This window comes from Oryctolagus cuniculus, chromosome 2, assembly GCF_964237555.1.
Source record: "Oryctolagus cuniculus chromosome 2, mOryCun1.1, whole genome shotgun sequence".
Classification (NCBI taxonomy): Eukaryota; Metazoa; Chordata; class Mammalia; order Lagomorpha; family Leporidae; genus Oryctolagus; species Oryctolagus cuniculus.
The window spans coordinates 141,499,632-141,524,861 of record NC_091433.1 but is presented as its reverse complement, the minus strand read 5'-3'; the positions used below and the strand labels follow the sequence as shown (position 1 = coordinate 141,524,861).

The 25,230-nt window shown below is 48.6% G+C and overlaps 2 protein-coding genes across 12 annotated transcripts in view; one reads left to right on the top strand and one right to left on the bottom strand.

Annotated features, from left to right (window-relative positions):
- Nucleotides 1-1,150: 1,150 nt before the first annotated feature.
- On the top strand, nt 1,151-11,426 carry AHSA2P (Putative activator of 90 kDa heat shock protein ATPase homolog 2). 2 transcript variants are annotated; one of them, XM_002709692.5, is made up of 9 exons: nt 1,151-1,351; nt 2,144-2,334; nt 5,613-5,698; nt 6,410-6,524; nt 8,107-8,195; nt 8,759-8,869; nt 9,182-9,283; nt 10,337-10,388; nt 10,520-11,426. In XM_002709692.5, exons 1-9 carry the CDS (start codon nt 1,272-1,274, stop codon nt 10,690-10,692), a joined length of 999 nt encoding a protein of 332 aa, XP_002709738.2. In that variant the 5' UTR covers nt 1,151-1,271; the 3' UTR covers nt 10,693-11,426. The 2 variants fall into 2 exon arrangements, with proteins under 2 accessions (XP_002709738.2, XP_008252582.2); XM_008254360.4 differs by having other exon boundaries at nt 8,753-8,869.
- USP34 (ubiquitin specific peptidase 34) overlaps nt 11,347-25,230 on the bottom strand; it is a 235,198-nt gene continuing 221,314 nt past the window's right edge. For 7 of the 10 annotated variants that reach the window (XM_051838286.2, XM_051838300.2, XM_051838326.2 and 4 more), the window contains 6 exons: nt 25,097-25,220; nt 16,140-16,219; nt 14,181-14,321; nt 13,954-14,097; nt 12,744-12,903; nt 11,347-12,580 (listed from right to left, as the gene is read on the bottom strand). In XM_051838286.2, the coding sequence (XP_051694246.1) occupies nt 11,976-12,580; nt 12,744-12,903; nt 13,954-14,097; nt 14,181-14,321; nt 16,140-16,219; nt 25,097-25,220 (1,254 nt within the window). In that variant the 3' untranslated portion in view covers nt 11,347-11,975. The remainder of the gene's footprint in view (nt 12,581-12,743; nt 12,904-13,953; nt 14,098-14,180; nt 14,322-16,139; nt 16,220-25,096; nt 25,221-25,230) is intronic. The other 3 variants (XR_011386628.1, XM_051838305.2, XM_070069078.1) reach the window with 1 other exon arrangement.

Here is a 25,230-nt window from a genome sequence, read left to right as displayed (position 1 = left end):
GGTGCCCCAACTGCCATCCCAGTTCTGTGATACGGTGCAGTGTGAAAGGTGAGATCAAAAGGTCGCCTTGTTTCGGGGTCACTTGGAAGCAATCCGTTCACACAGCGTTGTCGCTCTGTGGAAGAGGACACTGGAATGAGCAGCTCCAGAAAGCAAAAGGAGGAAGTGCGCACGTTAGTCTATTGTTACTTATTTTTCAAAATTTAGTTGAAAGCTGACAGTGCGAGGGAGACACAGAAAGAGGCAAACAGCGCAAGACAAAGATCTTTCATCCACTGGTTTACTCCTCAAACTAACGGCCAGGGCTCCCACGTGGATGCAGGGGCCCAAGCACATGGGCTCTCCGAGGTGCATTAGCAAGGAGCTGGAGCGGAGCGGAGCGGCGGGGACTCAGGCTGCGCTGCGACATGGGATGCCAGTACAGCCAGCCTAACCTGCTGCACCGGAAAACACCGGGCCTGGTCGTCTCCTGGGTGAGCACAGCCCACAGGCAAAGGCAAAGCCCGGGTCACCAGCGGGGACCAGCCGCCCAGTACTCTTCCACGGTCCCAACCACTTTCGCTGCTAGATAAGCAACCACATCAACCTGACGAACGTTTTCAAACGGTTGGCGCAGGTTTAGCCAGAACGTGAGCCCTTGAAAGCACGCGTTAATACCCAGCTGAAGATGGTAAAGTCCGCCCAGCTCCAGAACAAGTGCTTGCAATCGCGTTCTTTCGTTACCTCCAAAGGATGGTTACATGCCCCAAAAATGTCCACGCTGCTGAAATAACCAGGCACGTAGTGCTACCTGGCCAGGTGTTGAGCGACTGTGCAAAATCGGCACTTTGCCAGAGGGCGGGCTGTGCATCGCGACCCGCGTGGCGAGGCGCGCGCACGGCGAACGGGATTCACCCGTTGGGGCTGTATCCCCGCGTTCCAGGTGCGCGGCCGCGGGCGACCCGGACCCGGACCCGGACCCGGATCCGCTCCTGAGCTCCTGTGACGGAGCCCGACAGCCCTCGGATGCCTGACGCAGGCCTCAGCGCCTCCTTCACCCAACCCCCGGAGCCCCCGGCCGGCCCAGGCGCCCTCCCGAGCCCGCCTCTCGGCACCCGGCCGCGGCCCGGGGCGCAGCGCCGCCGAGCGGGCGGGGCGGGCGGGGCGGGGCCGGGGGCGGGGATTTCTGGTACTTTCTGGGCACCGCGAACGCGCCGCTCCCGGATGCGCTGCAGCCGGCGCTGCAGCTGCCGCCGCGGGCCTCCCTTGTAGTGCGCCGAGGCCGCGCCGCCATGGCCAAGTGGGGCCAGGGGGATCCACGCTGGATCGTGGAGGAGCGGGAGGACGGGACCAACGTGAACAACTGGCACTGGTGCGGGCGCGCGGCCTCCTTGGCGAGCCGCGAGCGCGCGGGCTGGCGGGCTGGTGGGCGGGCTGGCGGGCGGGAGCCGAGCGCGGCGCCCTTGGGGGAGGGCGTGGGCCTCGCGGGTGCCTCCGGGGCCCGGCGGTGTCGCCTGCGCTGCTGTCGCCCGCCTCCCAAAGTTGTGTGGGCAGAGCGAGCGACTTCGGACATCCCCTTGGGTGCCGGCAGTCGGAGGCCCTCGGCTGTGCCCGCCGCCTTGCACGCCCGCTCGCCCGGTGCTTGTGCAGGGCCTGGGGCCGCCTTGGCCTGCCGTGCGCGAGCCTTTCTCGGCCTCCTCGAGCTCCGGGAAGGGATGCTCCCCGGCCCGGGCTGTGGGCCTAACAGGCCGCCGAGGCGGCGCGGGGCGGGTTCTCCGGGCAGGGCCGGGCCGTGCGTGTGCCTGGGCGGGGACCGGGAGCGCGGGCCCCACTCGCCCGGCCCTGGCACCATGGACAGGGCGCTGACTTCTCTCAGCTGGCCTCCGTCCCCTCAGGCGGGACCTTGGGGAAGAGTGCGTGTGTGTGGAAACGCTGGGTGATGGGTGCGGTGACTCCAGTTACTTAGCGGCAGCCACCCTGGCAGATGGCCCGGGCTTTGCCCATCCCGTTCCATGGGTGAGGCTGGAAGGGCCCGGCGCTTTACGTCGTGGGTCAGTAACACCCGGGGGAAGGTGCAGCGGGCTCCGGAGAGGGTAGTGGCCTGCGGGCTGGTGGCCGGCCCCCGGAGCGTCCCCTCAGGTCTGTGCCCATCTGGTCCCCGCAGGACGGAGCGCGACGCCACTCTGTGGTCCCGAGGGAAGCTTCGGGAGCTGCTGGTGGGCATCGTGGTGGAGAACGAGGCCGGCCGCTGCGAGGTCAGCGAGCTGAAGCAGGTGGACGGCGAGGCGTCGTGCAGCAGCCGCAAGGGAAGGCTGATTTTCTTCTACGAGTGGAACATCAAGCTGGGCTGGCGAGGTAAGCTGGCCCCGGGGGCCGGCAGGCGGTTCCCCAGCACTTGCTTGCTTTCTTTCTTTTTTTTTTTTTTTTTAATTTTTTGACAGGCAGAGTGGACAGTGAGAGAGAGAGAGAAAGGTCTTCCTTTGCTGTTGGTTCACCCTCCAGTGGTCGCCGCGGCTGGCGCGCTGCGGCCAGCGCACCGCGCTGATCCGATAGCAGGAGCCAGGAGCCAGGTGCTTTTCCTGGTCTCCCATGGGGTGCAGGGCCCAAGCACCTGGGCCATCCTCCACTGCACTCCCTGGCCACAGCAGAGAGCTGGCCTGGAAGAGGGGCAACCGGGACAGAATCCGGTGCCCCGACCGGGACTAGAACCCGGTGTGCCAGCGCTGCAAGGCGGAGGATTAGCCTAGTGAGCCGCGGCGCCGGCCCAGCACTTGCTTTCAGAACTGCTCCGGGCGCTCTGACCACAGCTGAGGGTGCTTGATCTGAGGCCCTGGCGTGCCGTTCTCTTGGCCCCCGGGCTGGACCCTTCTCTGCCTCACACCTGGGAACCCCGAGGCCCACCTGCCCGCCGCCTCCCGCAGGTCCTTGTCCCCAGGGAGGGAAGCCATCTCTCTCTCTCTCTCTCTCTCTCTCTCCCCCTCTCTCTCCCCCTCTCTCTCCCCCTCTCTCTCCCCCCCCTCCCCTGGGAAAGATGGCAACGTCTCCCCGGCCGTTCTTCCAAGGGCGCTGAGGCTGCTTGGGAGCCCTGTGGGAAATGGCGCCCTCTCTTCGGTATCTCTTTTTTTCCAAGAACTTCTTGGAGTCCCCTCATTCATGATTACTAAGGAGGGTAGGATATCGAAAAGGTCATGGAAAATGGTAATTATGGAAACACTAAAGACTGCAACATTGCACAAAGTATCAACACCTTTTTTTTAAAAAAGAAGTTATTGGGGCCGGCGCTGTGGCACCGTGGGTTAAAGTCCCAGCCTGCAGCACTGGCATCCCATATGGGTGCCGGTTCGAGTCCCAGCTGCTCCACTTCCAATCATGCTCCCTGCTAATATGTATGGGAAAGCAGCGGAGGATGGACCAAGTCCTTGGGCCCCTGCATCCACGTAGGAGATCTGGAAGAAGCCTCTGGCTTTGGATTGGCGCAGCTCAGCCATTGTGGCCAGTGGGGAGTGAACCAGTGGATGGAAGAGCTTTCTTTCTGTCTCTACCTCTCTGTGACTCTGTCTTTCAAATAAATTTAAAAAAAAAAGTTTTTTGAGAGACGCTTTCATGCTGTATGCAGTATTCTGATGTGGAACACTAGGGTGTTTTTTTAAGATTTATTTGAAAGAGTTTTTTAATTTTATTGTCCTTGAACTTTTGGGAGCCCTGCTGTTTTGTATCCTGGCCTCCCCCTCCTTTTCCTCATTCATCAGGGCAAGATTTTTTAATTTTTTTTGTAATGTTGCTTTATTGGGAGAGAATTGGCATAGCCTACATTCTTCTGGTTTTTTTTTTTTTTTTTTTTTTTTTTTTTTTTTTTTTTTTACAGAGTTATAGACAGAGAAAGGTCCTCTTCCATTGGTTCACTCCCCTAATGGCCACTACGGCCGGCACTATGCCAATCCGAAGCCAGGAGCCAGCTGCTTCCTCTCGGTCCCCCATTCGGGTGCAGGGACCCAAGCACTTGGGCCATCCTCTTTAAAGAATTACTTATTTGATAGAGAGAGAGGGGGAGAGAGAGGTCTTTTCATCGCTGGTTCACTCCCCAGATGACCGCAATGGCCAGAGCTGTGCCAATCTGAAGCCAGGATCCAGGAGTTTCTTCTAGGTCTCCCACGTGGGTACAGGGACCCAAGGACTTGAGCCATCTTCCACTGCTTTCCCAGGCCATAGCAGAGAGCTGGATAGGAAGTGGAACAACCAGGACTGGAACTGGTGCCCATATGGGAAGCCGGCGCAGCAGGTGGTGGCTTTACCCGCTGCACCACAGTGCTGGTCCCTGCATTCTGATGTTGAAAGAACCCACGGGCCGGCGCCGTGGCTTACTTGGCTAATCTTCCGCCTGCGGCGCCAGCACACCGGGTTCTAGTCCCAGTCGGGGCGCCAGATTCTGTCCCGGTTGCCCCTCTTCCAGGCCAACTCTCTGCTGTGGCCCGGGAGTGCAGTGGAGGATGGCCCCAGTATTTGGGCCCTGCACCCCATGGGAGACCAGGAGAAGCACCTGGCTCCTGGCTTCAGATCTGAAGCACACCAGCCGTTGCGGCCATTTGGGGGGTGAACCAACGGAAAAGGAAGACCTTTCTCTCAGTCTCTCTCACTCACTGTCCACTCTGCCTGTCAAAAAACCACGGTTCCCAGTATGTTTGCGTGTGCTCCAGCACTGCTGCCACTTTGAGAACATTTCAGCTGCAGAGGAAACCCTGTACCATTCGCAGGCACTCACTCCCCTCTTCCCCAGGCCCTGGCGGTGATGAATCTCTGCCATGGGTCTGCACTGAGCTTTTTCCTGTGCGGTAGGCCTGTCTGGGCCTGGCTGCCTTCTCTGCAGGGGTCTAGGGGTCACCACGGGTGGGGCAGCCTCCTGCTGGTCTGTGGATCTGCTGCATTTCCTTTGTCTATTGATGAGCCTCTGGGCATTCTAGTTGCTCCCACTTTGTGGTCTTTTGGCTAAATTTCTTCCCAAGGTGCTTAGCACCGGGCTGGACACATAGTGTAGGCCCCATAAATGTTGAAGTAGCTGAGGATATAGGGACCCAGGGAAGGGAGAGGAGAGGGGCACAGAGCTGGAGCACTGGGCTGTCTCGGAGTTTAGGCCTCAGCCTGCGCTCTGCGGCTTCCCTGCGGGGCTGCTAGCCCGCAGCCCGCCAAGGCTGCCTTGAGCCAGGCCGCAGCTGGGGAGGTGGTCAGCGAGCGGCAGCAGCCCGCCCTGCCCTCCGGCTGCGAGACACCTCCCGGCTGGGTCTTGGCAGGATCCGGTACCCACTGCCTCCCCACGGTAGGGAACCTTTGGCCTTGTGTGTCCTCCATGTCTCTTGGCCCAAAGCCCCAGGGAGCTCCTTTGGAGATAAGACCCAGGCACAGCCTGGAGGCAGGCAGAGGGCTTGGCTGCCCCTGGTGCCAGCCAGGAGCAGAAATCATTGTGCCTTCTGCCCTCCCCTCCCTTTGTGACCCTGCCCCTTCACGGGATCTGGTCCTCCTGCTTTGAGAACTCTGGGCCGGGAAGAGCGGCTGGAGCGGATGGGAGGGGCGCAGCCGGGCGGGGCAGCCTGGCCGGCAGCCAGTCGTGGCTTTGTCATGGAAGACCCCATTGGTTGCAGGTACAATTAAGGAATCTGGGGCCAAGCACAAGGGGTTGATTGAAATCCCCAACCTCTCCGAGGAGAATGAAGTCGACGACACTGAGGTATGCTGTGGACTTTGCTTCTTGAACGAGCTTGGGCGGTGGGCTCGGGCAGTCCCGGTGGGCTTCAGAGGAGCGCGGTTTGTGGGGAAGGGCTGCTCCCAAAGAAGCAGCGTGGGGCGGGACCAGGTGTGGTGCGGGGACAGGACACCACCTCCGGGAGGTCAGGGGAGCCTGTGTGCCCTGTAGTGTGCCCGCAGCCTGCGTGGCCGGCTATTGTCCTGTTGTCTCCCGGCTCAGCCTGTGGGTGGCGCCTGCGCACCGGGGCAGCGGCCGCCGTGTCCTCACCGAATGGTGTGACAGTGTTGTTGATTGTTGACCGTGTGTCCTGCAAAGGAGAAGTAGACCGTGGCCAGTGGCGGGGTCGGGGTTCAGCCTGCTGGAGGTCCCAGGGCCCTGGCTGGCTGTGGCCGGTTTCGCGCCTACTCTGGGTCTGGCACGCTCAGAGGCTCTCCGTCCTCTCCGGAGCGGGGCCATGGCTCGCCTCCCAGAACCCCAGAGCGCAGAGGCGCCCCAGGCTCAGATCTGGGCTTGAGTTTCCCGGCCACCACGGCTGCGGGCGCCTAGGCCAGCGCTGAGCTGGATCAGTGTGATGCAGGTCACGTGGGCGGTTTCCGAGTCTCACCTTGCAAGAAACAGGCGACGTTAATTGTACCACGTGGGAGGAATCCACCCACCCAGTCTCCCCTCCGGTGTGTGTGCTCTGCTTTGTAGGTGAACGTGAGTAAAAAGAAAGGCGATGGCGATGTCCTGAAGGAGCTCATGCGAACCGCAGGCACCGCCAGGGTCAGGGAGGCCCTTGGAGACTACCTGAAGGCGCTTAAGACGGGTAAAGGCGGCATCCCCGGAGGTGCACAGGGGCCCTGGCTGCTCACCCAGGGTGAGCTCGGGGCGGGGGCTGGGTTCCCGGGTTACAGTGAGAGCAGGGCAGGGCTCCAGAAACAACTCGCGCTGCAGGCACAGTGCTGGACTGGAAGGTGGGAGCTGGTTGGGGGTGGGGGCGATGGCGACTGAGCAGCAGTGCTGTGCGCGGCCCGCAGGGGTGAGAGCAGTCAGTCGCCTCTGGAATTACTGTTTCACGCCTGTCTGGAGGGGCTGCCCGCCTGTATGCTCCGTGCACTGCCGTATCTCCAGCACAAGGCCGGGGACGCAGTAGGTGCTTAATAAATCTTTGAGTAAGTGAATGAGTGGAAGTGCCCGCAGGGATTACAGGTACAGCTGAGGTAGACCTCGAAGTGAAGTCACCATTAGCCTCCACATTGCAGAGGCTGCCAGCGGGTACAATGGCTGCAGGGCCCATGGTGCCGTGCCTTCTCCTTGCTGGTGCTGCCCCTGTGGGTTGGAGTTGCCACCCTGCCTGCCGTGAGGCCGTGCTTGTGGCCAGCTAGCTTATGGGCTCGGCTGCCCTGCGGCCAGGCTTGGTGAGGCAGCGGTGACGCGACAGAGCGCCTGGCTTTGACAGTGAGCGGGACCACAGGGGAGTGGTTGCCTATGTGAAACTTAGCTTTTTGGAAAAGAACTTCTGGAAATTTGCTTTTTTTCTTTAAGATTTTGTTTATTTGAGAGGTAGAGTTAGAGACAGAATTGTCTTCCATCCGCTGGTTCATTCCCCAAATGGCTGCAGTGGCCAGAGCTGGGCCGATCCAGAGGCAGGAGCTTCTTCTGGGTCTCCTACACAGGTACAGGGGCCCAAGGCTTTGGGCCGTCTTCTACTGCTTTTCCAGGCCATAGCAGAGAGCTGGATCAAAAGCGGAGCAGCCGGGACTCGAACCAGCGCCCATATGGGATGCTGGCACTGCAGGTGGAGGATTAACCTGTGCCATGCTGCTGGCCCTTTGGCTGCTTTTTAAGAATTTGGTAAAAGTGAGGCATTTGGGCCGGCCCCGTGGCTTACTTGGCTAATCCTCTGCCTGTGGCACTAGCATCCCTCGTTCTAGTCCCGGTCAGGGCGCCGGATTCTGTCCCGGTTGCCCCTCTTCCAGTCCAGCTCTCTGCTGTGGTCCGGGAGGCAGTGGAGGATGGCCCAAGTCCTTGGGCCCTGCACCTGCATGGGAGACCAGGAGAAGCACCTGGCTCCTGGCTTTGGATCGGTGCAGCACCGGCCGTAGCGGCCATTTGGGGGGGTGAACCAGCAGAAGGAAGACCTCTCTCTCTGTCTAACTCTACCTAATAAAAAAAAAGTGAGGTATTTGAAAAAAGATACGGAAAAGACATTTATGGCCTTAGGACCTTTGTTGTTAATCATCAGTGGCTTTCTATATAAAAACACACAATGGTCTTAAAATTAGCAAAATGCTGTGGGAACTCAGTAAATACCAGTTCTGTCTTTGCACATGCTGCTCTGGGTTTCCTACTTTCCTCTGCTTGCCAGGGAGAAGGCCGTGACACAGCATTTCCTGTGTTTTTTGTAGAATTTACAATGGGAATGATTTTACCAACGAAAGCTCTGGCGACCCAGGAGGTGACAGTTAAGCGGAAACTGAGTGAGGATGCCATGCAGGTGGGACCTCGGGGCCCGAGCAGAGGGAGGGGGAGAGGAGGTGCTTAGCTGCCCAGCAGCGCTGGGGTGCCCTTAGTGAGGAGCGTGGGGCTGTATGAGTGGCAGGAGGCTTTGGTTCTTGATAGGAACGTGTGAACAGCCTTGTGGGATAGACAGCATCTGCCCACCCACCCAGCAGTGACACAGGCTGTCAGTCTTCCTCCTGTCCTGGAGGCTGGGACAGATGGACACTCTTTAGCCTCAAGTGTACTTGTCTTCCATACGCTTACCCGTGTGCCCCCCTGGGCCACATTTCCAGGTCCTGCTGGAATTAGGGGTGTGCGGCCATACACTGGGTGGGAGTGGATGGAGCTAACAGCTCCTGGCAACAGGGAGCCGTGTCCCAGGGCAGCAGCAGGACCTGGTGGTGCCAGGGAGGCTTTGCGTGCCCGTCCTGGTGTCTGGAAGGGACGGCAGGCAGCTGAGGCTGCTTTGCGGTTTGGTTGGGAAGACTGTAAAACCCGAGCAGCTCTTCGTGGGTGTGCTAACCCCCCCTCTAAACCTTTTTCCTTGGTGAGGCGCAGGCTTCGTCGCCGGCAGCGCTGGGAGTCAGGATCCCCACCGTGGCACTGCACATGACGGAGCTGTTTGATGCCACAGTGGAGCAGCTGTACAGCATCTTCACCGTCAAGGACGTAAGCACCACGGGCTGGCGGCGGGGGAAGCGTGCCGAGAGCAGAAAGCTGGGATGGTAGCGACAGAAATGCCTGAGGGCTTTGGAGTGATTTGAGGAGACAAAGGCAGATTTGGGGACTGTAGTGGCAGTGTGGGGGATACAGTGACTCCTCTCTGAGAGGAGGAAGCTTTTGTGTTTTCTGTACGTAAAGGCTACTATTCAGGATTTTTAAAAAAAACCCATCACTCAACCATAGCGATTGTTGCATTATTTCCACTTATTCTTACAGCATGTGGCTCAGTAACCTGTCTGCTGTGTTTTGTTTCATTAGTTGGTGCAACAATTTTCTAAATCTTCTGCTGTCTTAGAAGCTGAAAAGGGAGGGAAATTCCAAATGTTCGATGGGAACATCACTGGGGAGTATGTGGAACTGGTGAGTAGCCCGGGCAAAAGCCAGGAAGCTTTCTAACCTGCTCTGGTTTTATCTGAGTTCACAGAACCTTGAACCGTATTTGCTCTCAGGATAACGTAGACTGTAGTCTACACAGTATCTGTACCAAGTAAGGATGAAGGGGAAGCCTCAGCTTGCCAGTGCCTGTGCAATGCTTGTGCCTGTACAAGAGTGGGCCTTCTCCTGCCCAGGTCTGGCAGTTTCAGGCTCTGCTGACATCAGCACCCAGGTCACTTGTCTGTCACCTCACCCTGGACCCGAGCTATGTCCTGTTGCCAGTGTCCCTATACTCTGTGGTCCTTGATCTTACTGCTGTTAGCACACATTTGGTGGTTAAGACGAATCATCAGTGGTGCTGGAATGTAAAGAAAATGGAACTATGTTGTTCACTGATTGTTCGGGTACTATTTTTTTTAAAGCTATGTTTATTTGAAAGGCAGAGTTACAGAGAGGCAGAAGCAGAGGTTGGTCGGTCTTCCCCCACTGGTTCACCCCCAAGATGGCCGCAACGGCATCGATCCAAAGCCAGGAGCTTCATCTTCCTGGTTCTCCACGCAGGTGCAGAGGCCCAAGGACTTGGGCCATCCTCTGCAGCTTGCCCAGGAATAGAAGTGGAACAGCCGGGACTCGAACCAGTGCCCAAAAGGGATGCTGGCACTGCAGGCAGCAGTGGCTTTACCTGCTTTGCCACAGCACTGGCACTTTAAGATTTGAAAGGGAGAGAGAGTGTCTCCATCTGCTGGTTCACCCCCACAATATCCAGGGCCGGTACAGGAGCTTCTGGGGTTCCCACATGGGTGGCAAGGGCCCAAGTACTTGAGCCATATTGTACTGCTTTCCCCAGGCCATTAGCTGGGAACTGGAACAGCCAGGACAGAAACCTGTGCCCATATGGGATGCCTGCACTGTAGGCAGTGGCTCTATCTGCTATACCACAATGTCAGCTCCTACTTTGGGGTTTTAATGAAAGGGTGTATTTTATTGTGGATAGTATTTTAAAGTATGTTTTCAGTGGAATTTCTTGTTTGTTTTCAGTTAACAAATAGAAAGATCATCATGAAATGGAGATGTAGGAACTGGCCAGAAGGTATGTGAAGTGTCTTGTATGCATGAAGGTCCAACTCTAAGCTGGGTTTTTCTTCCCCTGCGAAAACCAGGTGTTGCAGTCTAAGCTTCCCTTTTCCTAATGCAGTGATCCGCTTCCTGTTTCTTTTCCAGAACACTATGCAACAGTTGCACTGAATTTTGTGCCTACTCTAGGACAAACAGAACTGCAACTGCACTGTAAAGGAGTTCCTGTCTGTAAAGAAGAGAACATGAAAATTTGTTGGCAGAAGCAGCATTTTGAAGAAATAAAAGGTTTACTGCAGCTGGCCACCCTGCATGGTTGATTAGCTTTTACGAGGGCATTACTTTTTGTAAGCAAAAAGTGTCATGTTTACCTCTTCCTTCAATATTAAGAAAGCAAACAAAACCTCTTAATTTATTTTATATTGGATGAAAATCTATGAACTTACATAGCATTTCGGGCATTGTCTGACTCTTTCTACTAAAACTAGGCCCCACAGTGAGTTTTCAGTAGCAAGCAGCCTGAGCCAAGGTGGTCGCCTCACCTTTTCCCTATCCTGTTTCTTCTGGAAATGCAATCCTAGCCTGAGCACAGGTGGTTGACGTTTCCCGAACTGCAGGTTGTCCTAGAACGCTCGCTTTCAGCTGTAGGCTAACTTGAAGGAGACAGAGAATAAATGGCATGTTGATGTTCTTCCTTTATTTGTAGGGTGTATGAGTTGTGTAGCTCTTCCTTAGTGAAACAGGGGTATGTTGACGGGAGGCCTGCTGGCGGTCTGTCCCCTTCTCCTTGCTGTGCTGGGTGGTCCTGCAGCAGTTACGGCTTTGGGGTGGACAAGACTGAAAAGGCAGAGGGTAAGTTACTCTGTTGGACTGCTGCAAACACTTGTCGGGAAGTACCAGATGGGTGGATCAGTGTTGCCCCTCCTCCACAGGTTACTCATTCTGAGCGGACTGAAGCAACATGTAAACAAATGAAAAGTCATCACAATCAGTTTTAATTAAGTGCACAGAATAGCAATCAGTCATGTCAATAAAAATAAAACAATTATTTTTACATCAAGTGTGCTTTATTTCCTCCACAGGTATTCTGTTAAATAAAGCACCATTTATATACTGCCAGGCCACAGCTAAAGAGGATTCTTTACAGAATCAAATTTCTTGTGGTTTTTCCGTATACAAGTAAACTTAATTTTGATAATAAGAACCACAGCGATCGGAGGCAATCTGCCTCTATTATAAGGTACAAAACTGGCACAGAGGACACCATATTATACACAGTAAAAATGCTGTAAGTTTAAATTACAACGTACAGGGCTAGGGAACCCTGCTCCTCCCGGACAGCCGTATTAAATGAAAGCCACTACAGTGAACTCTTAATTACATAAAACATCCATTATCTGATTGCCCTTTAGAAAGTATACTGAAGATGCAAGGTTTTCCATCTGGAGTTCTGCCTGACCAAGGATTAAGCCTATAAATCTATCTTGCCATTCAAGCAGAGAGCACTGGACAAATTGAAGCACAAAAACGAATAAGCAAAACTTATACAAACAGCATTGGGGGTGGGGAAGGGGCCTTAAAAGTAGACATGCTACATCTAATGTCAAGAAGCAGCTTGGTTGCCTTTGCTAGATATCCTTGTGACCACGTGGATTGTAGATTCAATGGTCCTGCACAGGGTATCTAAGATGTCCTGTTGCTGCATGTGACTAAAGAGTCCTCTGGAATGGCCACAACTGAGTGACAAAGCCGCCTCAGGGTCCTGAGAGGGCAGAGCCTGACCATCACAGCTTCTCAAGTCAGCTAAGTCAGACAGTACGGCAGAGATGGAAGTAGACGGGAACTCGGCGTCTTCCTCAGGTAGGGCAGAATCCTTGGAACAGTGGAGGTCTTTGAATTCTTTACAGTCTTCAAATCTACTGGTGTTGGACTGGTCTGCATGCTGGGACCTGATATTTGACATGTCTTCTGAAAACGAAGATGGAACTTCCATTCGGTATTCTTTAACAGAACTATTTTCAGGGGAAGGGAGATCTTGCTCAGTTCCGGGGTCGATAATGGAGGAGTCTCTTGTCTCATTGTCTGAAGTGCTAGTTGGGGTCAGCACCTCCCTGGCCTCTGTTTTCACGTCGCCCATGCAGCTGTCGACGGTGTGTTCCTCATCACTGCTTACTCGCCGCCTCTTCACAGGAGTGGCCCCTTCATCATCTGAAAACAAGATCACAAGGGGGAGTTCTCTGAAAGGGGTCATTACGATCACATGGGGGGAGGAGCAGTTTTGAGCACTTAAAGGTTGAGAGGTTCAACTGTTACACCAACTGTTTTCTTACCACCCCCCACCCTAAAGGTAACATCAATCTATAAAGTTAACCTTTAGTTTTTCTTTCTTTGGCTTCTTGCTCTTGGAGCGAGTTCCTCTGTTGTAGACAAGTCCTGCATTTGCTTAAAAGCTCTTGCAGAGTTGGAATGAGCGCGGGATTTAAGTGCTGGGGAGTGTGTACTGACAGGAGCAAGGCCAGCGCCCTCAGGTCCTACAAAAACCCAGACAGGACGTTGAAATGCTGAAGCCACCATTTTGACAGAACTGTTTTAAAATGTTAACTTTCATAAGCAGCCAGCCAGATCTCGCTGGCATTTTTAGGTGATGCTGTTTTACTTGACACAGGTATATAACCATGGTGGTAATGTCACAGTGAATGCTCAAGTAGTGCTTTTTGAAAATGGAACAGAAAAAATCAGTATGAGAAGGCAGACTTACAAATGCTATTTCTTAAAGACCTTTGCTTCACGAGAAACAGCCTTACGGAAATTAGTTTAAGTTCAATTCTGGTGGTCGTCAATAGTGCCGTTCTTCCCCATCTGGCCCTGTGACGTGTTCTGGCTGTACTTACCCTTATCCCTGAATTTCCACGGGGGTTCCACTCTGAGATGGCTGTCAGGGGAACCTATGGAGGGCACGGAATGCCCTAGGTTTAACCACTTTTAGGTCATTAATCTGTTTTGGTTATTCTGGAACTATGAGCAGTAATAGCAACATCACAGGTCATGTAACCCAAACACAGAACAAATGGAGATATGAGGGGTTTCTTAGTGCTTGTGTTGCCAAACATTTAATGACATTAGCTCATGTCTCAAAGTGAGAGAGAACGTGTGCTACGAGTATACAGAACACACAGGGAACATGTGCTTCTAAAAACTTGAATAGTGATAGCCGGCACCGTGGCTCACTTGACTAATCCTCTGCCTGTGGCACTGGCACTCTGGGTTCTAGTCCCAGTTGCCAGTCCAGCTCTCTGCTGTGGCCCGGGAGGGCAGTGGAGGATGGCCCACCTGCACGGGAGACCAGGAGGAAGCACCTGGCTCCTGATCGGCGCAGGGCGCCGGCTGTAGTTGGGAGTGAACCAACGGAAAAGGAAGACCTTTCTCTCTGTCTCTAACTCTGTCCAAAAAAAAAAAAAAAAAAACAACCAAAAAAAAACCTGAATAGTGAAAGTTTTGACAGTAAAATCATGAAAGCCAAATACAGGTTTAATTTAAGGAAAGTTCTGAACAAGTACAAGCCTACACCTCTATAGCCTTACCCCATTTAACGAAGCACTTGCTTTGGAAATTTCAACTCGGTTGGTGAAATCAGACTGTAAGTTCTGGTACTGATTGATCAAGTTTGTAATAAGGGTGCTGATCAAATTGGCACAATTTGCTTCAGAAAACACTTGACTTTGAACCTGAAAAAGATCAGAGACAAAACATTCTCCAAACGACCAATATGATCAAAGTGCAAACATAAGCAAGGGGCAGTGCCACATACCTTTAGAAGGAAATGTGTCATGAATGTGTAGACAATATTGTTGTTTAGAAAAGTTCTTTCATCCATTAGGATACATTTAATATATTCTGCAAAAACAGGATCTTCACACAAAAGCTTGATGCAGTTTTTTGACATGGCGGACTAAAGTGGGGAGAAGAAGCACTGATGGTTGAAGATGGAAGTAGCCAAGGACTTAGCACATTGCATATAGTGGATATCTGAAGTCACTTCAAATTCTGTTGGAAAAGCCACTTCTAACCCAGCTATTCAACTTTTGGTTTCAGCAAGTGTCCTCTCAGTACACTGAGCGGTTGCTAATTTGGACTGTGTAGGTGAGTGCTAGGGAAGACCCTGGATGGCAAGATTGAACAAAGATGCTTCCAGAGAAATGGCGGCTTTCTTACCCAGCACTGACACAGGTAACGAGGACTGGAAAAATGTGGCTATTGAATGAGAATGTTTTTTAGGGGCTCGATTAATGTACAAAAAGCAAATAACAGGAAAGACACAAATTTTAAGAATTAAAATCAACTTCTCAACCAGATGGTCAAACTTTATGAGCTCATTATCTATGGTAATTTGATTATTTGCAATACTTACAAGGGGAGAAGTAAAGGTATAAGACAAAGCTCTTTCATAATTACTTCCCTGCAGATTAGCAGGTCTGAATGTGAGGATTTTTTGCTGAAATGAGTTTTCCTGTTTTCAAATGGTCATGGCTCTTACAAGTAGTATATGTTTTTAAGGAGACAGCCTCCTTAGATTTGTATGTGTGCTTTAATCATGGATTATTTATATGAAAAAACTTTTTAAAAACAGAACAAAATGTTAAGACACTATGCCATGTGTATACTTAGATATTTCACTAGAGTTAGCTCATTAGAGTTAGTAAGTGAAGTAAACTGCTCACGGTCACCCAAGGAATCAGGAAATCGAGTGGGACCAAGCCCCAGACCTTCAGCTCTTAGTTCTGGGAAAATTCCATCCTAGGTACCAACAGCAGCAGCAGACAGGAAAGCAGAGAGCTTCTCCACTTTCCTGAATGCACTATTTAGCTACACATCAATGAGCAAGCTCTTTTCTGAATGCCTGCCATGTCCTAGGTCATGTAAGGTAAAACGCCTTGCAAAGATGTGATTCAAGAGGAGCTTACAGCTTGAGAACAGGAGACAGAAACAACCACAGGGCGAGACCTCTGCCTGCTGGGCAGCCGCACTACACTCACAGCCCTTGACAAACTATCATGTCAAGGAAGGTCAGCAAACCCACCTCTTCCTCTGGAGAAGGGGAGATAAACCAGACAGAAAACCAATGGCTTTCTTCAGGATTTTTTAAAAGAGTAGGGGATTCTCTGTCTCATCCAACAGATCCAATCTAGTTTCTCCCTCTCCCAGCCGTTCACCCTTCACAATTAAGCGAGCATTATTTCTATGCCCATTTGAGCTTAAGGAGCTGACTCTTTGGACACTCAAGGTAGAAGGGTAGTCTTCCTTGTGCTCAAAGAAACATGAAAAGACAAGTATATCACACCCTTGGAAAGTGACGGGTCAGGAAGAGATCAGAAACAGAAGGCTGTCACGGTTTCTGCTGGAACTTGTGCAATGGTGGGGAGGAGACAGAGCCAGAAGTAGCACAAGCCACCTTGCCCCAATAATCCCTCTTGGATTTTTCCCACAACTAGTGGCACTGACCTATAAATGAGAAATCCAATTATGAACTTACTTGAAATACCCTCTGTGATACAAGTCTACCAAAAGAATAATTTAAAAAAAACCTTGAAACTAGATGCCTACTGTCTGACAGTATTTCTATTCATCATATTTTACCTATCGAGATTCTAAAACCTAAAGCATACCCAGATTCCATGCAGTTAGCTTTCAACCCACTGCTCCCTAGATGAGTAGAAAGAGCACTTAAATGAGCAGACAGACCAAATCATCTGTAATTCATTTTCATTACCTGAGTCTGGCATAGCTCAGTCCAAAGTTTGGGGAACAGTGCAAGATGCAGTGGCAAACCTTCATAGGCAACTAGGACACCTAATATTTGAAAAGAAATCAGAATAGGTTATGATTATAAATTATACTACTGAGGTATTAAACTGCAGGTATTTATTTTAGCTATTTCTGGTCATAACTATGCATATTTTCTGCATTTTAAAGAAATGAATATAAACTAACTATAGGGGAAGAATTCATTCCAATGTTTTAGCCAGTGAAATAATCTAGAATGCACTTTCTTGACTGTCCTATACCCTCATTCCCAGGAGGACCTGAAGCAACTTAAACTCCCTCTTCCTTCTGGAGTATCAGAACTTTATCTGGGAAAATCAGTCACTGCAAGTGGCTCCAAAGCTGTTTTGGATTAAGGCACCACCCTGCACACTAGAAAGTTTTCACAGAGCAGCTAGACTTCAAGACTGAAAATGTGAAGAATTAGCAAACTTATCATTCCTTTTACCTTGTTTCTGCAAAGACAGGGAAAACTATCTTTGTGGTACATTTCTATAAACACTGCTCTGAGCCTACCAATTTCTAGCCTTGTCTCCAGGATCATTTGGGTGGACTGCACTTGACACTGAGTCCTATGTGGAACCACTATGCTTTTAAGTTCCCCTCCTATTTCAGATGTCAGCTCTGTCTCAAGGAGATCTGCTCCCTATCCTCAACCACCCCAACCTTCACTGTACGGAAGTGTCAGTACCACAGCCCTGAATACATTTCCGCGGCTCCTCATTCCCAGGGATAGATTATGATCAGGAAAACAGCAAAACACGAGCTATGCTCCTCCAGTTAAGAAATTAAGATCAAAAGTTCACAAACATTTTTGGGCCAATCAGTATTTTTAACTCTGAGGCTATAAAATCTGTTGCAACTGCTCAACTCTGCGGAGGCAGTGGGAGAAGCCATAAACAGATGCTAAATGAACGGCTGCAGCTGACTTCCAACAAAACCTTACATATGAAGACAAATTTCAATCTCAAAAATTTCATGTCACAAAATACTACTCCAGGTTTAAAAAAAAATCGGAAACCTGTTCTTAGCTGGCAGATAGCTGCTGATTTTATAAAAATAGGCAGCATGTGGACTATAGTCTGCGTGAGATCAAGCATTAGGGAACATCTTAAAAGGCAAGTCAGATCAGTATTCAGTTCTTTAGGATCCCTTTTGTGGGTAAGCCTGTATTTTATTGTCAAGATTTGTGAAGGCCAAAGGAAACATTACCGTTTCTCCCCTTTATCCTGACTGAATATGGTTGAGGTTGGAAGCATTTACACATCGTAATATCAGAATACACAGGAGCAAAATAGACATGCCAATCCAATCTGTGGCTATAGGAAGAGGGGGTTTGTGTTCCTGTATCGTAATTTCCCATAAAACTAGAGGAGGGGTAGGCAACTGTGGGCCTTAGGCCAAGTCTGACCCACAGCCTGTTTTTATTTGAGCCTATTAGCTAAAATAATGTGACAGCGACCACTTGTGGACTGTGAAGTCTACAATTTTTTGTGTCCCACTCATCACAGTCTGTCAACCCCTGAACTGATGCTGTTCTGACCTAATCTCTCTCAAGGAAAGCTAGCCCTATACTGTCATTTCCACTTCTCTGGTCTTTATTCTTTTCACCCCAAAATGACATATCCTTTACACTTGTACTCCACAAGTGCCAGCATGCCAACAATAGCAACACAGAAACCACTGCCACCACAGAGGCCTTCATGATCCCAAATCGTTTCTAAGTGGCATTCTGATCCAAGCAGCCATTGACTGACATCTACTGGGTCAATCACATTTCCCATCAACTTTAGGAGGTATTTTACCCTGACCCCTCCCGCACCCCTTCTGATGATGAAATTGGCTTAAGAGAGATGATGTCAAGTGTTCAGATTTATCTTGAAACAGTCAACAATGTGGTTCAGAGTCCATCCCAGGTTTATCAGATTCTAAAGCTCTTAATCCTTTGAATAATCAATGTGTAGCCAAACTTCAGTCATCTGTGTCTTATCTCCATGATTTTCTGTACATCTGCCCATCACCTGCACTACTGTTACTAGCATAGGAGATTAGCATGGTGTACCTGCTTATGATGCAGCATGAACCATACCTATTTACTAATACAGATAAGCGTCCCCTGGACCCTCCTGTATAACACATTCTAGAAACCCCCGGGCCACCCTGTGGAAGGCTAAACACACCCCCTTATAGTCCTGCCCCCCCCCTCTCAGAGCTACACCTTCTTTGGAAGGCTACCCCTTCACAGCAACAGCTTTATTCCCCCACAGCACCTTCCAAAGCACTGGGGACGAAGAACCCTTTGCCTCTGATTCAAGTTAGAAGCTAATACCTTTAACTCCACACACTCCTCCTCCATCTAAGGCAGCTTACTTCCTGGGTGTAAGGCAAAGGGAAATGGAATCACCTAAGTTCTCAGGCACATATCTAAGCCTTGCTCCAAGGAACAGGATGGACATGCCTAAAACATCCTGGCTTATGCACCCCTGACTTCAGGCATCCTCAACAAGGCATGGCCCACCCTGCCCTGTTCCCACCAATGAAGGAATACACAAAAATAAAAAATGTTCCAAATACATCCTTTTTCACTACTAACACCTCATACTGTAGAAAATGCTACATGTGTTGAAAGAGGTAAAAAAGTGTGTCAGATTATTTTGTATTGCCCATAGCTGCTATGAGAAAAAAATGTTTCATGTATATCTTTACTAGTTATGGTTTTTCCTGTCCAAATTGTGTTAAGGTTCTGTCCAATTGTCTACTAATGTGTTAAGCCCCTCCAAACATTATCCAGCAGAGGCAGAGGCCTTAGCCAGTGGATGAAAGCCATGACTAATGCACTCATAGGAGATGTGCGACATTTTAGCTCAAGAACAGGACTTTTTTGATCTGCCTAATTCCCCTTGTTTTGACTTCACACCAACTAAGCAACTGACTGTTGCTCATTCAGCTTCCCACATAGGTTATTGAAAGAAAACCATCTGATGGCCCAGCCATGGACTATTCAGATCCCTATGCCAGTTCTTTCTCCTGTATATTAACATATTAGTGACCAACCTCAGAACTATAAATGTCTCTTTGATGTGATTACCATGTGTTAACCTAGCATAACTGTGTTTGCTTTGGGTGAGCTGAAAAAGATGGCCTCTCATCTGTACCAGATACCATGACTAGTCAGTGCTGAGATCTATTAACCCCAAGAAGGCTTCTGAAAGAGTGAAGCAGTCACTCTTCCAGGCTGTACCACCCTGATACCACACAGAGGAAACATGGATCCAAGCAGTCCTTCCTGCAGACCTGAATTGTTACATTTGCTATTTGTACTAAATTTTTCATTTGAGAGATTTTGAAGACTTCAGATTTTCTAGATTCTTTATTACGTTATACGGAAAACGTCACTTTCTGTTAGTTCCATTAAGAAAAATTTCAAAACCAGTGTAACAAAAAGATGATAAAAGGAATTCCTGTTTTGTGGTTGAAAATGAAAAGTACTTAACTAAAATGATAGAAACCAAGGGATTTATTTTGTTTTGAGCATAACACTGTAGAGTTTGCACATAAAATATAGTACCCCCCAAAAAAACCCTGGTGTAATTAAAGAGTTTGCTCTACATACCACTATTCTATATTAAAGCCTTTCTTCCAATTACAAAACCAAAGTATAGTCATTACAAATAACTTAAACCTTAGTTAACAGAGAGCATCTCCTAAGTTCATCCTTAAATGATTAGTCTCTATCTTTTTCTGTATGCGTACTAACTGTGATCTCCCCTGTTTCTAAGAATCTGCCTGCTGTTTTCCAATTTTCTTCTTTTCATGTAACTGAAAGGCTGTTCCTGGCTTCTTGTTTTAATAGATCGGGTACTGCTGGGTCAGAGGTGTGAACATTCTGGCAATGTCAAATTTTCCCCCAATCAACTCTGACTAGTTCTCCATTATATCTCCTTTCCTCCAGACTGTTTTAAGTGGGGGCAATCTCTAAACTTTACTGAGTTTGAAATAAAAATAAATAAATAAAAGGTCAAGAGAGATAAATCATTGATGCTTTCTTTATAAATGCATGCGGCCAGCTTCTCCTTTGGTCACCAGACATTCACTGTGTGTGTAAACAGTCTGTTTATGTACTTTGTACATTTTGCTTGATGTTCTGCAATGTTTTACCAAAAGACTAAAAAAAGCTTTGTATACTGGCAATGTTAGTTATCTGTTAGATATGTATTTTTTCCATTCACCATTGTTTTATTTCAACTTATGGCACTTTTCACAATGTAGTATTTTCAATTTTTATGTAGTCAACATTTTTCACTTTCTTACTTATTTCTGGGATTTTTTGTTTGTTTTTGACAGGCAGAGTTAGACAGTGAGACAGAGAGAGACAGAGAGAAAGGTCTCCTTTTGCCGTTGGTTCACCCTCCAATGGCCGCTGTGGCAAGCACACCGCACTGATCCGTAGCCAGGAGCCAGGTACTTCCTCCTGGTCTCCCATGTGGGTGCAGTGCCCAAGCACTTGGGCCATCCTCCACTGCCTTCCCGGGACACAGCAGAGAGCTGGACTGGAAGAGGGACAAATGGGACAGAATCTGGTGCCCCAACTGGGACTAGAACCCTGGTGTGCTGGTGCCGCAGGCGGAGGATTAGCCTAATGAGCCGCGGCGCCGGCCTTATTTCTGGGATTTGAGTCCTATTCGACAGGGTCTTTTGTAAGGAGGTATCTATATGATCCCAAGTTTTTCTTTAGTATTTTACAGATATTTTTCCAAAATTAAATCTTTAGCCATCCTCTAATTAATTCTTATCAAAGGAATTAATTATAGGTACTAAAGATTTGTGTTTCCCCCACAGAAAGCTAGCCAATGATCTTAGTACCACCTCTTCTGCACTCATAGGATAGATCATTAATAGCATCTACCAAATTCTAGTGTATCCATATGTTTGCTGGGACTTTTTCTATTGTCTACCTAGGCATTTCTTTTCTAAATTAAATAGTGCTTTATTTTCCACTACAAATTGCTTTGTTCATTTTCATTTCATTTTGTTACTGTTGTTGGCTTTCATTTTTCCTATCATTATTTATGGCAAATCTATCCTTTTTTTCCCCCTGAAGATCTATTTATTTAAAAAAGAGGAAAATTTAAAGAGGAAAAAAGAGGGGAGACACACAGAGATCTCTTTGATCTGTTGGTTTACTCCTCAAATGCCCCAACAGCTGGGGCTAGCCCAGGCCCCAGCCAGGAGTCAGGAATTCTATCCAGGTCTCTTACATGAGTAGCAGGAATCCAAGTACTTGGATCATCATTAACTACTTCCCAGGGGCCTTAGGAGGAAGCCGGATTGGAGGCCCGAGTAGCTGGGACTCAAAACAGGCACAATGACACGGGATGTCGGTGTCCCAAGTGGCAGCTAAGCCTGTTGCATCCCATTACCTGGCCCTGTTGATGTTATTTCTACACCTGCACTACATGGTCTGAACCATCGTAGTTTACTTTTATGTAAGAAAGGGGAGAAAACACACCTATTTTTGCAAAAAGGATAAACCAAAAAATGAGCAACAGTGTTAGTTAAGGACAGTCTGTGAGAGTTATCAGTGTGTACCTGACACCGTTTTGAACTGCAAACTATATACAGGAATTCTAAAACAGTTTTTTATCTTTAATAAGTCTTCTAGAATGAGTGGTGTCACATCCTCCTTTTTTCTTTTTCCTGATTTTTTTCTGGAAACCTTGGCTATTTTAAAATATAAAAATACCGTGGCTTCAGTGCCACTGTGACTACAGATGGCAATGAGCAGTTTCAGTCACCCTCCCTGAACACACTCCACTTCTTCCCATCTCCTCTAACCACATCTCTGCCCCTCCTCCCTTCAACCCTAGCCATTTAGTTCTTGGTAACTCTGCAGTTGTTAATTGACAGTTATTACGTAATTCCCTGTTAGTGCCTAACAAATGGTAAGAAACCACTCAGTTACCTATAAAAACTTTTCCCCAACGCACTGGAAATAACTTAAATCCAGTGTAGCTCTTTGGACAATCTCCCTATTGGTCACAATATTCTAATTTCTGGACTTTGGACCAGCTATCCTCAAGGTTCAGATGATTCAGGAAGGATATAACTGATTTTAGCCTATCCCTTGGGCTTTCTGTTGCAAAGCAATCTCTTGGAAAAATTAAAGAAATTAAAACCCTTAACTCTTTTCCCCATTGTGGTTATTGGTGTGGATTTTGTTTTTTCCAGCCCTTTCCTGGGTGCCTCACTTTGGAAACAGTTCAGCTGAAAGAGTTCAACTTCGAATCCTGGGCCATAACCTATCTACTTTATAGGAAGGCATAAAGATGGCACTGCTCTTAGGTCTTTGTCTGACTTCTTACCTAAGACAATGTCTGTACTGGCTAGGATAAAACCAAGAATAATTTCTTTCTCCATTCCATTTGTGAAGTTTTTGATTTCTATCTAGGGCAGTGCCATCAGCTGTATTTGGCTATTTAGAATTTATTTATTTAAAAGATTTAGTTATTTATTTGAAAGGCAGAGGAGAGAATGAGCGAGCGACCGCAACAAAGGTGTGTTCCATCTACTGGTTCACTCCCCAAATGGCCACAAGGGCCAAGACTGGGCCAGACAAAAGCCTGAAATTGAAATTCCATCTGGGTCTCCCATATGAGTGCAGGGGCCCAGTTCTTGGGTCATCCTTCGGCTGCTTTCCCAGGCAAATTTGCAGGGAGCTGGATCAGAATGGAGCAGCTGGGATAAAAATTGGCACTGATATGGGATACTGATGTTGCAGGTGGCAGCTTAATCCACTGTGTCACCACGCTGGCCCTTGGCTATTTAAAATTTAATTAAAATAAACAAATTCCAATTTCCTTTGTTCTCAACACATACACCATATTGCAGATAGATAGTGGTGCACAGAAGACTTCCATCTTTGTAGAAAGTAATATAAAGTAGTGTGTTTTCAGAGAACTAAACTTTAAGAGGCAGCACCATAGGAGTGATGTGATATAAAACCTCATGAAAGGGGACTCAGCATGTTGGGTGGCTGGGTACCATGTCCTTTTCCTTCCTTCCATGTTTAATTTCCCTGAAAGTACACATTTGTGTTGACAGACAGTATCCCAAAGAGTAGAATATTAGGTGGTCAAAGCTGTTCAAGTAGCTAGAATAGCTCTTCATGTAACTTAGTCTACATCACATGAACTCAATCACCAAGAGCTTTTCCTAAGGTCTGCACACTTAATTCTAAGTCCTTCTCCTTATCTGGGAGCAACACTGCATTACTAGAATTCCTGGATATTTCCTCACACCTGATCACTGCCAATGACATGTTTTAGCTTTCTACCAAGTGCCATGAGTCAGGTGCACAGTCCTGTCTGAGGGTATCCTTATCCCTGCGGTGTTTGGACACCCTGAGTGTGCTCCTCAAAGGAGTATGTGTTAGTGGAACCTGTAAGAGGTGGTGTCTAGTGCAAGGTGGTTATTCCCCGGGACGACAGGGGAAAAGAGCAAGCCTGGTTCCTGCATCTCTCTGGCTTCCTGTCTTGCTGTATGCTACTCCTTCACTCTCATGGCTCTCATCTCATGATGCCATCTGTTAGGTTATGTTACGTCATCACCAGAAGGCCTTCAACAGAGGCCAAACCAATGGGGGCTCCCTCATCTTGGACTGCCAGCCTCCAAATGTGTGAGTTAAGCAAACCTCTTTTCTGTAAAAATTACCAGCTCGGGTACTTTATTACAACAGAAAACAAACTAACATACCTCCCACATCTTGGCATTTCAGCCACACATACATAAAACCAGCTGATTTTCACAGGTGCAAGGAACAACCTTTCAAATCTGAATATGCTCTCACCACTTACCAATAAGATGGTTTTTCTGAAGATTAATTTTCCCTGAAAGCTGTTACAACTTCCTCCTCCTTGGATAATGAGATCTAAGGTAGGGTCCCTTCTTTTGCCCTACCTGGAATGAACCAAAAACCTTTTCCATTTGAAGGCCAGGGGGTTGTGACTTGAGAAGGGGCGTATAGAGGGACTTTCAGAATATGTTAATACTTTCTGTCTTGATCTGGATGGTGGGTCCAGGGACGAATATTTAACTTCCTACCCTCTACAACAAAACAATGATATCAGGAGGGGGGATACACAGAGCCCTGGAAACTCTAGGGGTCCTAAGATATGGATGTTGGGAGTAGAGCTACATGTCTTCTAAAGATGTAGCAGCAAGAGGAAAATAACCCAACAGGAGGAGTTCTCTACCAACACTCAGGCACACCCTTGGAGATACAATATTAAGGAAGATGAGTTCTTTCTCCCCCTATATAATTTGTTGATGCTTTTGCTTGCTCTTTCTCAAACAGCCCCTTTGAAACTTTTCTTCTTTTTAGTCATCTATTGTATGAGACTTACCTCCTAATTACTCATATATGCACCTCTGCTTCACGCTGGCAAGCCTACCTGGCTTGCTCTTGTAATTGCCAGCTCCAAAGCACAGCTGGCGCTATAGAGCTCATCTCATCTTTAAGATCAGGGCTGGGGAAGTCCATCACTAAGCCTGCCTTCCTAAGCAGAGCAGTTTTTTTGGTTTTTTTTTTTTTTTTTTTTTTTTAAGCTTTGTTTTTCAAATTCTGCTGGGCATATGGTGGACTTGGGCTTCTACATACAGAAGTGATCAGCCCTACTCCACACTGCATTATAGGCCAGCTGAAACTCTGGGCAGAACTGTTCAATGGAAACCAGTAAGTTGGTGTTTTCTTAAGAAAAGTTAAAATGTTCCCAAGAATACTAATATTTTTAAACATCACTTTAAAAAAGAAAAAAAAAGGATTGTCTCATATTTTTTCTCCCCTTCCTGAATGTCTAGGGACTTAAAATAATTCAGTGGAATTTACTGCTCATCTTTTATACTTACTCAGCTTAACTAATGTTTCAGTAAATTTTTCACAGTTGATTGCAACTCGGCATAATAGATGGATGAATTGATGATAAGAAAAGAAGTAGTCTAGCAGCATACGATCATAAACGTCATCTTTGCCCTGAAGGTTA